Source organism: Euleptes europaea, chromosome 4 (genome assembly GCF_029931775.1).
Source record: "Euleptes europaea isolate rEulEur1 chromosome 4, rEulEur1.hap1, whole genome shotgun sequence".
NCBI lineage: Eukaryota > Metazoa > Chordata > Lepidosauria > Squamata > Sphaerodactylidae > Euleptes > Euleptes europaea.
Window position 1 is genome coordinate 34,993,939 of NC_079315.1, and position 18,151 is coordinate 35,012,089.

At 41.0% G+C, this 18,151-nt stretch overlaps 1 protein-coding gene across 7 annotated transcripts in view; it reads left to right on the forward strand.

Moving 5' to 3' along the window:
- ELAVL2 (ELAV like RNA binding protein 2) overlaps window positions 1–18,151 on the forward strand; it is a 199,766-nt gene that overhangs the window by 103,978 nt on the left and 77,637 nt on the right. For 3 of the 7 annotated variants that reach the window (XM_056847803.1, XM_056847801.1, XM_056847805.1), the window contains exons 2-3: window positions 13,055–13,145; window positions 15,575–15,818. In XM_056847803.1, the coding sequence (XP_056703781.1) occupies window positions 13,074–13,145; window positions 15,575–15,818 (316 nt within the window). In that variant the 5' untranslated portion in view covers window positions 13,055–13,073. The remainder of the gene's footprint in view (window positions 1–13,054; window positions 13,146–15,574; window positions 15,819–18,151) is intronic. The other 4 variants (XM_056847804.1, XM_056847806.1, XM_056847807.1 and 1 more) reach the window with 3 other exon arrangements.

Consider the following 18,151-nt stretch of genomic DNA (forward strand, 5'->3'; position numbering starts at 1 on the left):
GGTGGATAGTCTAGAAGGTACCAGTGGCTATGCTTAGTTTTCTTCTTCTCAAAATGTGAATTTGTGTCTCCAGGGATAACATTTTTCTGAAATCAACAGCTTGTTATATTTTATAGCAAAACTGTTAGCACAGTATTGCAGTTGGAGGTGGACTTTCTTCCCACCCATCCTCAGCCATCGCAGTTTAGTTTGGCCTTTCTATTTTAAAGACTTTGCTCAAGAACTTATGAAATATTGTCTCATCTGAATATGTGCAAATAGCCTTTTCACAATACAGGTTAATCACAGTTAATTCCCACACATTTAAGGGGAGAGAAAATAGTCTCCTTTGTGCCCTTATCCTATTTCCGGGGCCTTCAACCTTTTCAAGCCTGCGAGCACCATTGTAATTCTGATAAAGGGTTATGGGCACAACCACAAAATGGCTTCTGCAGGAGGTGAAGCCAACCATAAAACGTCTGGAGTGAAATTATGCATAACTCAAGTGTTAACTCTTCAGCATTTCTGGCTGAAGCTCTGTTTAACTGGATGCATTTTAAATGCATACATTAAAATATTTTAAAATTCTTGCACCACAGTGCTGCTGTGGCAGCTGTTGAGGCAACTTTTAAAAACTGCACAGCCAGTCAGTTCTCCAGTGGCCCTGCTGGACCACTCACCGGGTCCCACTCACTTTCTAAAAACACTTGGTAGGTGTCAGCGGATGCCATGGTGCCCTCAGGCACTGTGTTGAGGAAACCTGTCCAATTTTTTATACATGATGTAATGAAATAACTTAATTGTTTTCCACACACCAACAGACACATGTGGGTTCCCTGTGGCTGCCAACAGTGCAGCATCAGTGTGACTTCCACTGCCCCAGTCCCCTGTGGGGACCACCATCTACACCTTGGGGTGGGGGAACAAGGTTTTTTAGCATTGGCAAGCAACATTGTTATAGTGTTATAACAATCTGTCTGGTTTCTTTGAATCCCTAGCTTTAATTTAAAAGTCCCTAGCCCTTTTTGTTGTGGAAATCAAAAGGCAATGGTGTATCTCTGCAATGAAGAGGGCTAGAAATTTTTAAAAATGAAAGCTGGGAATTCATAGAACCCAAATGACAAATTATTGCAGCATTATAGTACTGTAATGATATATTGCTCCGCCCTCTGGTGGTGGTGGGAAGATAGAGAACCGGGTGAAGAAAAACGGCGACAATGTGGGTGGGCAAAGGAGATCTAAATTTTTCGACTTTGTTGCAGTCTTTCCTAAGACTTTGCAGCAAAACAAGTTTGGGAAGGATTGTAAGTGACCTAGTAACTAAAGTACCTTTGCCAGTGGCTACGACTCACAGCAAGCAGGGTCTGAAACTTAACGGAAAGAAGATGAGTGCTTTCCAGTCCCAAATATTCCAGGGGATGTCTGCTGTTTTACTTAACTGTGTAGCCAAACACATAACCTTTTGCTTTCTTGTGCAGTCTTTTGATAGGAAGGCAGTAGCTAGGAAATCCATGGGAGTTAATTGAAATCAGACATGACTGGTCTTTTAAAGAGAGGCTTGTGGAAGAGACATTGCAAATCACAGACTTTGTGTCAGTCCCTACTTGCTTGGACAGTGCGACACATGTCTGAAAGCCTGGTTTACCTAGAGTATGGAACTAGATTTTCACCTTTGCTTCCTCCAAATTATGTTAAATCAATGTCTCATGTTGGTGCCCAGGAAAGAGGGACTGGAAAAGAATAAAATAATTGCATATAGAATAAATAATGTAAATACTGTCTTCCTTGCTGCCATCTATTTATTTCATATCCCACCGCTCCTTACACTCAAGGTGGCTAACAAAGCAATAAGTTGCAAACCCATAAAGAGAACAGGATATGACTTAGTGAGTTCTGGCTTGAATTTTCCCTGTATTGGTATGTAGTTGCAGTCTTAAATACTTTTATTTAGAGGTGTGTTCCATGGAAATCATTAGGATATGTGTGAGTAGCTGTTAGTGTAAATAAACGCTCCCGTGTCTTTCAGAGACAGCATATCACACTTTTGTGTGTGGAGCCTCTTCAGTTTCTGATGCAACCAAGGTGTGTTTAAAAAGTGGTGTTCTTCCCCATATGCTGAAATGCTAGCTCAACAATATCTTCTTTTGTGAACTATATCCCTACGTTGTGTGTTGGAAACCTAGCATAGATTTTAGAATCTTTACAGGAGATTTGCAAATAAGGTTAAAGTCCGCTCAGGAATTTTAATGTCCAGTAGATTTATACCATAATGACCCCCCCCCCCACACACACACCAATTTTGTGAAGGTTAATCTGGTAGAGCACTAATACTGTGACTTCTGTACTCACCCTTATTTATATTATTTATTTATTTTTCATATTTGTAGTCTGCCCTCCCCAGCAAGCCGGCTCAGGGCAGATGGCATCATTTTAAAAATTCACAACCATATAATAACACTGTCAATAAAATAAAACATTAAAACCAAACATTAAAACACTAATCGTCGATGGCGTATAAATCCCACACTTTTGTAAGAGTTCACACAGGTGGCAGCCCCTTGACCAGACCATTTCAGATACATGGAGTTAGTTGGTAGGGTCACTTTCCTCAATATGTACACTTCTTGATATAATTCAACATTTATGCATTTAACAGTACCTTCAACCAGTTAAGCTAATCATTTCATCAAGATTGGCTTCGTTGATGCACTTTATCGTACATTATAGCCTAATTATGGGTACTGTGCTTATAATATAAGTAAACCTGGAGCTTTTTGTGGTTGTTAAACTTTTAACCTTATAAGTTGGTTTTTGTGATCAAGTATCTGTAAATGCCGACATCACATACTCTTAGCCATTTATTTTCTTTTATAGTAATGCTTTACGTTGCATTTCTTCTGATGAAAAAATCTTTGCTGTCATTTATGTCGCTTTCACACATGCTGAATAATGCACTTTCAGTTCACTTTCAATGCACTTTAGCGATCGTTTGCAAGTGAATTTTGCCAGTTCACACAGTAAAATCCAGCTGCAAAGTGGATTGAAAGTGCATTATTCAGCAAGTGTGAATGACAAATCTGAGTTGAATAAACAAACGTTAAGTGGCACCTTAAAGACTAATAACATTTATTTCAGTATGAGCTTTTATGACTCGGAGCCCATTTCTTCAGATATGTGGAAATGAAATCATTTTTGGTGAATACTTGCGGGAAAAATTACAGAAAGGGAGGAAAGGAGTTGAGGGAAAGAGAGATTTGGTATGAATCCCATCATAAATTTTTCAAGTGTAATTCTGTTTAAGGAACTGAAATGGAATTAGTTCTTATACATAATGGATGATGAGAGAAGTCAGAAATTGCAGCATCTCTTGGGATACAAATAAAGTAATAAGGATAAATACATCTGATCAGGAAGGAGGATTTTGCGTTGGCCATTGGATGCACACTTTACACTTAGCTATAACCAGTAACGATTTCCAGGTTCTAATACTCATTCTGCCATGGAAGCTTGCTGGGTAAGTTGGGCAATCACTCTCAATCTGAAGTACCTGAGAAGGTTGTTATTGAGAGGATAAAATGGTGGAGAGGGAGAAAGTTGGAAGCCACTCTTGGGTCCATGTTGGAGCAAAAGGTAGTACATAAATGTTCTTGCGATAGATGTTTGTAAGTGTGGGTTTCCATGTCTTATTTTAGCAAAAAAAATTGAGAGAAGCTGAGAGTGCTCCTAGCAGGCATTAAGTAAGCAAAATATTTCATATTGTCATATACCCCAAATTGGTAAAATATGAAGGAGCCTACACTGTTCTTCCTGCTGCCTTACAAGAAAGCTACCTTTTCCTGCTTCTCATTTGACTTCAAGATTCAATTCATTAATTATTTTCGTCTGTTCATCCTGTGCATTGAACTGATTGTTTGCACGGGGTTCTGATCTCAAAAGTGGAATGCCAGAGGAAGAAACTTGAGCCATTGCAAGTGAAGTTTTCTACATATTCTAAACGGAACCTTTTGGTTGGTGCAGTGTTTGATCGTTCTTGCCATAAAATGCCCTAACTCTCAGCTATTAACAAAATATTGTAAGCATTGCATGCAAAGCCAATAATCTTATTTAAATTAGTTAAATTGGAGAACTCCCTGCCCCAGGATGTGGTGATGTCGTCCACTCCCCTATTAAAGCCTACCAAGCTGGCAATGTTCATGGAGGATAGAGCTATTTATGGCTACTAGTCAAAATGAATGCTAGTTATGATGCATGCCTATTCTCTACAGCAGAGTTTCCCAAATTTTTTGAGTCATGGTGTATTTTTCAGGAGAGAAATTCATCACAGAGCACTAATCTTCATCTAGCACCTATATACTAAACTGAATGACAGTAGTATTTTTCTTTCCAATTTTTCATGGAGCACTAGGAGATGTTTCGCAGAGCACCAAGTGCTCCTTGGAGCACAGTTTGGGAACTTCTGCTCTGCAGTATTAGAGGAGCCTGCCCGTTATATTTGGTGCTGTGAAACACAGGCAGGATGCTGCTGCAGTCAACTTGTTCGTGGGCTTCCTAGAGGCACCTGGTTGGTCACTGTGAACAAACTGCTGGACTTGATGGGCCTTGGTCTGATCCAGCATGATTTTTCTTATGTTCTTATTGCTGTGTAGCAGCTGAATGCTTTAAACGTGTTTAGCACAAATCCAGTTCGATGCGGAGTGCAGCAATCTTTCTGAAAGTCTAAATAAGAACTCCTTGTTAATGTAGTTCCAGCCACACAAGTTCTACTTAAGACAGAAAGTTGAGCATCACAGTTTGTACCAATTTAAAGACTTCTTTGTATGTATTGATCCACCAGTTATGAGGAAAGGTTGATAAAGAGGACTTTTCATACCTTAAGTCTGAAGGACCAAAAGGGGCGGCAGATGTAAGAAATTGGAACATGTGAAGCTATACTAGGCTGCCGATCTGTGGTTGTTCAGCTAGAGGGGAGAGAACATTAGGAATGTATACTTCAAAGAATTTTCCTTTTCCCTAATTGGACTGAAGAGCCTACATCTCATGATACCATTTCGCGATACCTGCTGTCGGAGTCCTTTAAAGATGCATTTTAAGGGCCTCAAACTTTAAAAAGCGCACAGTGATAATGCACTATGCACAAAGGGGAAAAGTAAATGAGTTGATGCTGTCCTTGTAAGTCACAACAGTCTAGGACAAAACCTGTGTGTGTGTGAGAATGCTATTTGCGGCTCCCCCCCCCTTTTTTTGTAGAAGTGATAGTTGTGTGTATCTCCCCCGCTTTCTAAACGTTTCTGTCTCTACTCAGCTTCGTTCACCTTTTAATCTGAAGTGTACAAGTGGTGTTTTCTGGAGTAGCCGTGACTTTTTATTATTTTCAGGCAGAACTATGCAATCACTTTAAAGGACATTTTTCTTTCTTTTACACACTTGTTTGCACTGGGGCTGCAATTTCCAGGTGGAGAATGGGAAGTGCGGGGAGGGCTTCTTAACCTTTTCCTCCCCTGCTGCTCCCCACTCCCTGTACACTGCTGTCTCCCAGCTGTTTTTATTCCTGTTGAGGAAAAGCACACACCCTCATCCCCCACACAGGAAATACCATTGGGGTAGGATTAAAAGTCCCTGTTTCCCTTTGCCAGTCTCCCTTGGAAAGCACAGCTCCAGTGGCTGCATTATGTAAAACAGTTTTTAAAAGACTTTTTTCTTTCATGGAGCTACAAATTAAGTGTAATTCTGCCCTTGGTCTCACTCATCACTTCACCCCTTTTCTACTTCTTTTCTCTCGGGTAATTGATGAATGCTTACAAGATGTTTTAATATATGCAAAATGGTACTTGGCTCAAATCACATAGTTATTCATTAGAAGAGCAACCAAAAAAAAGTTAAAATATCTTGGATCAGGCTGGATGACTTAGAAGTGCCCGCTCACCAGTGACAAACATGCGGAGGAAAATTCTCCAGAATACATTTTCCAGTATTTTTGTGTGTGTGGAACTAGGTATGGAACTAACAAGTAATGCAGGAGATGTCTCAGAGAGTGGGGGTGAAACTGAGGTTCTTCGGTGACCTCCATGGAAGAGTTAAATCCTGTTGAAATAGACAAGTGGACAACCGCATGCACTGCATATGATGCACAGTTCTTTGGGTGTGCTAAAATTAGCCCATCAACAATTTTCAGTGCCTTCTGTTTTTTTCCTTAAAGTTAAACAATGTAGGGGAAGTACATGCTGCATCATCTTTAGTTTTTGTTGCTGTTTCTATATAACACTGAATTAGTTTGAACGTAATGTTTAAACCACACTTGATTTGATTTTTCCCTAACCTGTACTTCAGTTCAAGTATCCGTTGCTATTGGGACACAAAATTAACATTGAGTGCTTCTTTAAAATTAAATATAGATCAAAATAAATATGCTAAATCAGATCTTTTTCTATTTTGGGCATTGGAAAGTTTTCTGGAAAACATATCAAACACTTATACCCTGAAACTCTTGTTGGTCTCTAAGGTGGTACTGGACTCAAATTCCCCATATAACCCAGATCACTGGCAAGAAGGGGAATTGTTGATAAATGTGGGTTTAGAGCGGAGCAAAAGATAACTGTCTCTGAGACTCTAGGTGCGCTCTCTCTCTGGTGCGCCGTCTCCTGCTGTGATTTGGCTGCATTGAGATTATCTGAGCATCTGCCACATGCCTGGTACTTAGCATTGGAAACCATTGTCAAACCAGTGTGTCCTCATTACCCCCAAATCTGAGATTATGGCAAAGCACTACAATGTGCAGGCAGGTTTAAATTCCAGAGACTTTTACTATAGAAAAAGTAGTCCTTCACTGCTGACAAGCAGGAGAGGAGCATAATATTTCTCTTTAAAGTAAAACGGAATCCTAGGAGGATCTAAGTATATTTGAACCAAGAATGATAACTGTTATAAATGCTGAGATTAGAAATGAGTGAAGAGAATATTGGTGTGTGTTGAGTGCTTTTTTCAGCTGTACACATCTACCTACCTGGTATTTTAAGATGAATTTTTAGGTGGGAGGGAGTACTTTGCAGACAGGATTCTCTCACTTCAGTAATTAAATCACTGATTATTAGCCATATCCGTCACCACCCACATTTCTACATATACTTCAAAATGCCACCTACCCTGCAGCATCTCTTCAGTGAAGAACATTGCCACAGAAGAACTGATGAAGAGCTTGTAGTAGAATTATAAGCAAATAATTTTTCCTGTAGCAGATTGCATGCCTAACTTGGATATATTAGCATTACAAACCCTAAAACACATTGTTTGTGCAGTTCATAGCCCTCTATGTTCTCCTTTAGTGCTATGCTAATCTTTCTAATGGATTTTAAAATTAAATCTGTTAAAAGGGAGTTCTCAAAATGTACAGGAGTAAGGTATGGCTGGAAGATACTCTGATCTCAGGCCTGACCATCTTCCTTCTCCCAGCAGAGAACCTAAGCCTTTGAGACCTATCCTGCTTCTACACTGTTGTCCTGTAACTGTTTAGAAGCTTCTCACAGCCCAATTCATGTATTGGTACTTCAACATAAGGCTCATTGACTTCATTTGGGTTTATTCCTGAGTAAGTGTGGCTAGTAAGTGTGGCTATCGTATTTTGGTCACATTATGAGAAGACAAGAGTCACTAGAAAAGACAGTCATGCTAGGAAAAGTTGAGGGCAGCAGGAAAAGAGGAAGACCCAACAAGAGATGGATTGACTCAATAAAGGAAGCCACAGCCCTCAATTTGCAAGATCAGAGCAAGGCTGTCAAAGATAGGACATTTTGGAGGACATTGATAGGGTTGCCATGAGTCGGAAGCGATTTGACGGCACTTAACACGTACAAGTGTGGATAGGATAGACAACCCTATACTAGGCAACCCTATTCTGCTTCACTCTCACAGCAGGATCATGTGTGTAGGCAATACCACTGTTGGTGTGGAGGAATCTTCTTCCAACACCTGGAAAGTCACCCCTCTGGGAGTACCCACACAGTGCATGTGTGTTTAATGGCTGCTTTCTAATTAATTCTAATTCTAGTTAATTATCTAGTCAGCATAATAATCAGTGGTGATGAGACAATATATCTGAAGTGAGAGTTTGATACTGGTTCCTAAGTTTTGCAGGTGGGGTCCTAGAGGGGCACCAGATTCACCCTGTTCTCTGTGCTGATGTAATGGTGGTAATGAAGGTTTGACCATGTAAGTAGAATATGGCACAGCTGCAGTTTGCTCAGTTGGGGCTGGACTGAGTTCCAAGTGGTATCTGCTGGGTCAGGTGAACTATCTGTTGCCTTCTCTGTAATGGGGTAGACAATTCAATAAAGAGACAAGCATTTTTGTGTTTGTTTCCTCATTGGGAAAATGGCTGAAATAGAAGCTAGGATAGTTTTGTGTTGTTAATGGGTCCCCATCTTCTGGCTGGCTTTGGTAATAGGCCAATATTTGTGGTCACCATTAACTCTCTTCTTCATGACAAAGTGAACTTTGATGGAAGTGTATACCCTAGAAAACCTTCTTGTTCTTCAAGGGGCTGCTGAACTTAAATCTCATTCTACTACTACAGACTTGCATGGCTTCCCCACCCGAAACTATCCTCCTTTCCTGATTCTGTCTCTTAACTTGATGTAACATTGAGGAGAAGCTTTTTTGATGATGGTTCATTTTAACCTGTTCGCTCTAACATTGTCTCATTATTACCGTCAGGGCATATTAGAAAGTGCTTCTGAACTTGCCTCCTGTAATCCTCAATCAACAAGGGTATGCTGGTTTTGTTGTAGAGTGTAACATAGGAAGAAACAGGCTGTCCTAGATATGTGAAATTCCAAAGGCAAAAGTGGGAAGAGGTGTGTAATGAACAAAGTCAAAAAGTCAATGGTAAACATTGTGCTTGTTTGGCTTCCAAGAAACATATAAAAGTCTGTCTTGACATTAACAGGCTGAATTGTAAACCACATTTCAGAATTCCATAATGTACTGAAGTGCATTAAAAGGAGATCATCTTCTGTTGACTGTAGTATACAGAAGCTCATGATCTTTAAACAGTCTTCAACTAGCTACAAAATTTGTTTTTAAACAGATGCAACCTCACATCTTGAATTTCATATTTTTTTCAGGATCCTCCATAGGATATAGAAATACTTAAAACATGCATATTCATTGCAGAAGTTATATTTCCTACAAAACTCATTTAGGTTGATAACAATCCTAGCTGTAAACTTTGTCTATGCTCCTTTTTTAAAAAATTGGTGGAGGTATGTGGCATTGGGTATTCTAATACATACTCAATTCTGGAGTTTACGTTTGTGTTAGAATGCAGTAAGTCTTGAGTTCTTTCTTTCTTTCTTTCTTTTTGCAGACATCTACATTATATTTACTTAGAAAAAATTGTCACCTCTCGACCCCTGCTTTAGATGGTTTACTTGCTCAAGACTTGTATTTCTGACATTGCTATGAGCATGATGGCATGAGATGCCAGCCCTGTACTGGATGTCATGTGTTCTTCTATCATAAGTCTGGGATTGTTTGTGTTACAAATCAGCATAACCCGCGACTTGTCACCTAAACTATTTTTGATAAATTTATTAAATGTCAAAACAGGATAAACATTTTCTATACTTTGGATATATAAACACTTATTAGCATTATAGCATTCCTCCTGCTATTCCTTTTGTCTGTTGATTTCAAGAACTGTGTCACTTTTCTCCTGTTGGGCTTGCACACACATACCAAGTGGTTATAAATATTTTAAATACAAAAGAGCTGAAGGGTGGCTTTTATTTTATTTTATTAAAATGTTATATGCTGCCTTTGCAGCTCAAGGGGGCATAATTTATTCCACAAACATAAAATAAATCATTCATAAAACACTCCACAGAAAAACCCTTGCCTGCAGCTCAAGTCCCACTAAATGCTGTCAAACATTACAGCCCCGCAGTGCTAGCTATAAACCTCGAAAGAGGATGCCCCCTTCCTACTTCAGAAGCTTTTTCCAAAAAACCTGTTTGCCTCTATTGAAAAGAAATAGGTAAGGGTATGCATATAAATATACCAAAATTTAAAAACCCCAAAAAAATACCTTTTCATGTTTTATTACTGGTGTAGAAAAAAGGCAGCAATAAAGAGAGCCAAAAAGCAGATCCCGAATAATGCTGAATTTTGTTGGCATTATACAGGCTGCTTTGGCCTGTCACCATTTCTTCTCCTGCCTCACTTTCTCCCCCTTCCCTCCCCCTTTCTTACCTGCCACTGACAGAAATCCCCCCCAAGCTGCTTTTCTGGGCTCTGGAGTGGTGGGGGATGGAGTTCTGTCAGTTCTGCCCCACCGGCTTGCTTGGACCCTGGAGAACACCAGTGGGGTGGAACTGACAAATTTACCCCGGCGGGCTTCTCTTTGGTATTTTTTGGCTTTGGGTTTATTAGCCCAATTTAAAAAATCTGGGTTTTCCAGATGTTTTGAAAATTCTCAGGAGTGATAACCCCGAAGCTGGAAAATACTGGAAAAAAATTGGTGCACAGTCCTAGAAATGGGTTCTAGTGCATGCCAGGCAAAAAATGGTGGGTGGGGGGGAGACTACAGGATGTTGACCAACAGAGTGTAATTCTGATTTCTCTAGTCCGTAGTGCAAGCAGTTGTGAAATGCTTATCTCTATATCTGCTCCAAACCACTGCTTGTAATTTTAATGTCTCCTATACTTGTTATCAAAAGGCAGCTCTTGTTGCATGTAGATTGCATGACTTATTGGCTAGTTGGGTGGTAATGAGTACAGAAACAGAGGGTCTTTAAAAAAAAGCAATTCCACTTTAGTGAGATCAAATTTAGCTTTAAATCATTCTGAAAATGAATTTGTGGCTAATAGGTCTTCAGCCGTGCTGCATTCTCCATTAACTTTAACATTGGGAATTCCTGGATGTTTTTAGAAGATCCGTTTTCTTGGAAGGGGAGGCTGTGAGATTTGTGTTTCAGGGTCTCAGAAAGGAGTAGATAGACAGGCAATGCTGGGTCCAAATCAGCTTCATAGTACAATCCTAAGGAGACTTATTCCATTTAAAACACATTCATTTCAGTCTGCTTAGACTGGAGTAACTCTGCATAGGATTGCACTGTCAGTGTTGCATCTTCCGACCGAACTGAAATCCATCTATGTCTGCTGGGCAGGCTGTAAGAACAATTTGTGTCTGGTTCTCCTTGAACCCACATTCTGCTAGCTTTGGCTAAAACTACCACTGCCTGATAGTGGTTGACTATCCAAACAAGATGAGGTCTGCCCTACCTGACTGCTCGTTAGTATCATTTGACCCAGCAACTACCGTATTATGCCAGAACCTAGAGAGAGTACTGTCTCCTTACTTGCCTTATAATAACAGCAGCCACCAGAGTTGCTCGTGTATCATATTTCTGTGAAAAGAGTTCGGGGTTTTGATGATATGGTGAAGAGCAACATGTCTAGTGAGCGTGTACAATGACATGACACTAAATGTATCCTGTACCATTGCTTTTATCAGGTTTGTCAAGGCATTACATGAACAGCTAATAAACGTCAGTCCTGTTCAGTATGTGTTCCATTTCTTGTTGAAATTTTCCCTGCTTATCTCATTCATATTCAACTTGTAACTTGATAATTCCGTCCTTGGAGGATTCACTATTTTATAGCAGAAAGCATGCTTTTGCAGAAGGAAGAGACAACTCAGCAGCTAGGTGTGTAAACTCACTTAATTGAGGCTCTACATAGCACTGATTTGCTTGCAAATTGGGAGCAGTAGTATGTTTGGGAGCACTGTTAATATACTCTAAAGTACCAAGTTGTCATTATTCCTTTGACCTTTGACCAAAGAATGTTTACTATAACGGTCTAAGCCTGTGTTGGAAATGATGACCTGTTCATTCGCCACAGGTGACCAACCATCTTCTCTCAAGGTTAGGTTGGAAACCTTTTTTGTAAAATGAAAGGTAATTGGCTCTTTTCAGGCGGTTGATGAACCAGTTACCTAATGGTTATATGGGTTGGTGGGCTAATAAGCTTGTTTTATTGGCTAGTAGCTTTGGACTCTTAGTTGCAAGATTATATTTAACTCTTACAATTGAACCGTGCTTGTGATTAAAAGCCAAAATAAACTGTCCTTCTGAAGAACTTTGATAGCAGCGTTGTTACTAAGTCTCATTTATGAATATATATACACATGCATGCCTGCATCAGTATGCAATTTATTGTGGCTGGAGTACACACGTGGCTGGATTGTTAAAAAAATCTAAATGGAAGACTTGCCCAGCCTTGCTTGGCACATTCATGTTGTGGCACAAAACTTCCCTATTGTCATCATGCAAATACCTGGGCAAGCGGTAATAAATTGTAAATGGCGTATCATTATTGCCCAGCTTTGGTAAATTTAATTCCCACTGGGTTTACAGTTTGCACGGAACTTAATTTTCTTCTGTGTGCCTTAAAGAAAATGCATTATGGAAAACATTTCTGTTTATTGGCTTACTTGTTCCATCTTTACAAAGCTACTTGGTTCTACGATTTCCTTAATGTACAGTGAACTGGTTTGCTAGTGCAACATCGAATTTAACTGAGATCCTACTAAGTATTTTATCAACAATATTAACAGATTAGTCTAGAAGATAGAAGCAGGTACCTTAGAAGGCTTTGTGAAGGTGAATGTCTTGTATAAATTAGTCCATGGATTCAATCTCTAAATTAGAATGACTCAACTGTTTTCTTTTCCATTTGCCTCTACTTCCGTTCCTAATTGGCTAAGTATCTAAATTTTTATACCTGTGAGGGTGGTTCTTTTATACATAGGTGGCATGAAAGCATTCAGATAGGATTACGGTTGGATACAATGTAACTAGCTCATGCTACATTTAAATCAGGCTTCTAAAAATATCTTAATTCTTGAAAAAAATGTTAAATGAATTTGAAAAGATTAGATTGGAATTGCCTGAAATTCTATTAAGCCACACTGCATGGACGTGCTGGGAATATAAACACAATTACTGTAAATTTGTACGAACTGATTTGTTGCATTATCTTGCTAATCTAACATATGGTACTTTTTGTGTCCATATTGCAGACGGCAACTCCAAACTAACATGGCAGTCAGACTGTGTGATGTGGCTTCTCTGCTTAGAAGTGGTTCGTGGGCAGCAGAGCCTTGGACTGGGGTCTGTGGGATTTTTCTTAAATTCTGTAGGCTATTTTTAACATGTTACAGTGGTGCTGAGGCCATACCAAACACTTTAAACCATATCTGGAATAATTTGATACATCTTTTCTATGTTTTGGGTAGGAATTAGGCTGCTGGGTCCCTGGTCTTGGGCAGGACATCTTCTAAACTTCTAATAGACATAATATTTCCTTGAATGCCACCTGCCTTCTCCTTGATTGTAATTTGAATTATCTGTTTCCTTTAATATAACTTAAAAATAGTATTGTATTAAAGCTGTTTTGGTATGGTCTGAATGCTGTATTAGTTGCTTTTGAAAATAATTCATACTGTATATTTTTGGTTACTAATGAAATAATAGAATTTTCACTCACTGATTTGCTTGGCTGAAAAGAGTAAAAAAAATCAGGACAGATGTAAATCATGTTTCTCATCAGGTGAACAGTTTTTCATAAAACCTTTAATGAGAAACTAATTTGTTAAAATGTAGGATGTTAATAATGTCTTATACCGAAGCAAATGGTTCTGTGTCAGTGGCGTGATTTATCACAACACTGCTGCACCTGTACATTTGAACATTGGGTTTAGGATTTCATTCTTGCCACATAAATATGAAAATAAATACAGTCAGTTCTCCTTTTTTAAATAGTACTGATTAGTCAGTCAATCAACACGTTACAGTTAGGCACTTCTAGGAAGCTTCAGTCTGAAGGTATTGTTGCCGCCTGTCACTCTTTCCAGAAATGGGAATGTCTGACTAGAAATTGTTTTAAATTGTTCTTAGTTGGTTTCTGGGTAGCCAGCTAAGTTTTGTGGGGGTTCAGAAGTTAATCTGTAAGCATATATTAGTGAATTTTAAAAAATACTTGATCAATCAGAAGTCATGTGATTTTAAAAATTCCTCTTTTTTCTGCAACCCAGTCATTTTCTGGGTGCTCCTAAGTCCTCTTCTTTCCTTCCTGTCTTAAATATATCAGAAATGCCAGCACTGACATAGCTCTTTCAGGTTACTAGCAGATTAACTGTTGTCAAATCCCTGAATACCAAGTTTACTGTGAACAGTGTTTGCAGAAGAAATAACTTGCTACCTTCCCCTTTTTTACAGTCCTGAGGGCTAAAGCTGGGCATGTAGGAACTGTTTTGACTATGGTAATTCTTGCTATTGAATCTTGCATAAGCTCTTGCATGAATTAAGCAAAGGCTTGTACATGATGTCATGGCAGGCAGGACTTCTGCTTACTCATCTGTCCTGCTTTGCTGTCTGCCACATTCCTTGGTGGGCCTAAGACCCTTGGGAACAACTTTTCAGGGGACCACATAAGAAGGCAGCAGAAGCTCTCCTGCTTTCTTGACAATATGGAACCAATTCGTTGAGAACCTTTTGTTTCAATTGCTGCTTTTTGAAGTCAAGGTCTTTCAGTGATTTTGGGGTAGAATAATTTTATTAGCACAGCATATTTGTGCGTTAAGCTATTGATTGGGGTTAGAGTTCTTGGATTTGGAAATGTTATCTGGAAACAGAGCAAGTATCTAATCTCAAAACAACCTTTAGGTCTTGCATAGAAGAGTTGCTAACTGCTACATTGTAGCAGTCCATCTGAAATGGAGATCAAGTCTTTTGCATTTAGGGTAGACCAAGTCTTATCCTCTGTTCGAAATGAGCAATCCTTGTTTTGTTGACAGATTTATAGACTAGCACAGCTTAACTAGAGGTGCACATCTGCTTGTACTACTCTAGAGGCATGGGGAGGAGCAACAGAGATCCAAATTGTAGCATTCTAATTAGTGGTAAAGCTTTTCATGACATAGGAGCTCCAGAAATGTAGAGCAAAAATAGACTTGCCAGCAATTCTGCATTTAAATCTTGTCAATTGCAAAGTCTTTTGGAACACAAAATCACTGGCTAGTAGTAAGACCAATGTATTAAACCCTCTTCCCTACTGGAAAAGTAACCAGAAACAGTACATTGTTTGTAATAATGCCTTCCCATGAAGTCTTCTGTGTGCCATTGCTCACCATTTTTCAATAATTGTGGAAGCTTCCCAGATGTGACTGTTGTACTTGCTCACTGCTGATGCTTTACCTGAATTCAGTATATTCACAGTTACATTTTTAAAAGATTTACTGAAATAATTTAGCACTGGGCTAGAAAAAAAAATGTTTCTAATTCCTTGATATTGGCAAAAGCTCTTGAGACTTTTTTTTATAGCCCTGACATAGAGAATCTTTTTGTAAAGTCTTTTATGTTGCTTTAAAACATTTGGGGTGCGAGGGGAAGGAATAAAAACTATTTTATTGTAGAGAAATTATTGCAGCCCTGACAATTGGCCACTCTTTGCATATTGACAAAGATTTAAATTCTTGGCTAGAATTGTTAATAGATTCTGAAATATGAATTCTGACAGTTCCCATTTTCTCTGTTTTTAGCAGGTAATTGCTGCCATGGAAACACAACTGTCTAATGGACCAACTTGCAATAACACAACCAATGGTCCTACTACCATAAACAACAACTGCTCATCACCGGTTGATTCTGGAAACACAGAGGACAGCAAAACCAATTTAATAGTCAACTATCTTCCTCAGAACATGACACAAGAAGAGCTGAAAAGTCTTTTTGGGAGCATTGGGGAGATAGAATCCTGCAAACTTGTAAGAGACAAAATAACAGGTATGTAAGCAACAAGCCTTAGTGTGTGCATGTAACACAGATGCTACTGTTAAGCAGGGAGCTTGAATAGCATTACCTCCTTGTAAATGACAGAAGAAGAGTTTTGGAGGATTGGCTTGAATGATGGCTTAGCATTTCTCCTCTGAGGCTCGGGCATCTTGGAACTGTGGGTTATTGTCCACGTCCTATCCGGGGAGGCAGGACCAAATAAACTTCCTGCTGCCCCCTATCGGGACACTAACCCTCTGTACCTCAGTCTTTTGTCCTGCCTAGTGGGGAGAGCAGTGATTTTCACAGCTCTGTGAGTTAGGCTTAGGTTTAGAGGCTTGTTTGTGTTTTTTTCCCCTTAAACCTTTCCTCAACCTTCTTTCCATACCTCCCCACCCGACCCGACCTACCCGGTGTCTCTTTTCCCGATTTCCTGGTGTCGTCCTGAGCATTGAATCAGGAAGAAGGGGGGGGGGGAAATGGCGGACGCCATTTTAAACAGAGAAGACGACCTTCTCTCGGAGAAGGATTACTCAGTGGGGCTGGTCCAATTCGCCCCGACCAACAGCGCGCCGTCCAAGGGCGCCGAGAACGGATCCACCTTGGCGGCGGAGGAAAGCGGAGAGCCGCAGGAGGCTCGGGGAGCCGCCGGTCAGCCCAAACAGAAAAAGGCGCGAAAAGCGGCGCCGACCCTTGCTGGCGCTAAACGCAGGAAGCGCGGCAGTGGGAAGTTCACTGGCGCAGCGAGAGCCAGCGGGAAAGCCCCGATTGTCTACTCGCGGATCCAGCCCTCCTCATCTGCAACTTCGCCCGCGACCTCAGATCCTGTGGCGATGGATGGTCTCCCGTCGGGAGGTGGTAACGTACCCCCCCCTTTCGGAGCCAACAGAGAGGCAGCCAGCCGTATCTATTCCCGCCTTTTCCTTGGGGCCTATAGGGGGCCACTTTATGCCTGTGCAGCAGGCACCAATTCAGCAACCATTTTTTAACCCCTTTCCCACCTCAGGGGCGGCAACAGGGAGGTTTTTAACTGCAGATCAAGCCAACGACATGGTTAATATAGCCTTGCAGAGGCAGTGGCAAGCCTTCCAGGCTTTTCAAATGCGCCTGCCTCAGTTCTCTGGCGGGGTTTCAGGATCCCCTCCTACCTTAGGCACCCAATCCCAGGGGGAAGAGGGCAGTTCATCCACCTCGGGGGGGCCATCCAGAGGGGAGACATCATGGCCCACTAAGGCCTCCAGAAAGGCTCAGTCACAGCCGATTTCTCAATCTGGCTCTGACTCCCCTAGCCTTCAGGATACCCTTACCACCGACCAGGAGTCAGAAGGGGAAGAACGCGAGGAGGGGGAGTTCGACTCCGAGGACGAGACCCCCCCGTCCCGATGACCAGCAGCCCAGGTTGTTCTCGGGAGAGGACTTCCAGGGCTTGTTAGCAAAGGCTATGATTGCTTTGGATCTTAATGAGGAACAGCAATCCTCAGAGGAACCCAAATCAAAATTCAAAGAAGGAGTTAGGGAGTGCTTCCCCAGAAGGAGAACTCAAAGCAACCTAGTTCCTTTCCCAGAGTTTTTTATTAGGGCCCTCACGGATGAGTGGGATAACCCCTCCTCTAATAAACAGGTCCCGGCCTACGTTAAAAAACATTATAGTCTGGCTCCTCACGCCATGCAGATGTTGAAAGTTCATGTAGTTGATGCTCCAGTGGCTGACCTTCAGACCCCTGGGTTGATTCCTGAGGATGGAGTGGGATCCATCCGTGACCAGCTGGACAGGAAGACTGATCATCTGGCAAGAAAGGCTCATGAGGCTTCGGCCCTAGCCATCCAGGCTAGCGCCACTACCTCCATTTTTGCGAGGGCTTCCTATTTATGGGTCAAAAAACTCCTACAATTGGTACCGCCTGACAACCGCAGGGTTGTTGGGGGCTTGGAGAGAGTGCTTAGCGCCATCACTCTTATGGCAGATGCCTCCCTGGACACAATGTCCTTCACGGCTAGGGCCATGGCTTCTACCACATCCATTAGAAGGGCCCTGTGGCTAAGGGCCTGGCCGGCCGATTTCAGATCTATTCTCATTCTCATGTCCTACCCCATTAAAGGGGGCCGGCTTTTCGGAGAAAAAATGGATGGGATTTTGATTGAAACTAGGGATAAGAAACACGTCCTCCCTAGGCAACTTCGGAAGGAGAATAGATCCTCTTCTTACCCGTCCTTTCGTTCTTCCAAGGTCCCTCCCAGATACCGGGCAGATTACAGAAAGGGCTCCTGGAACCAGAGTAACTCATGGAACCAGAGTAGATCCTTTCGGAAAGGTGGGAAGTTCCAGAGACAAGGCCAGATTAGGC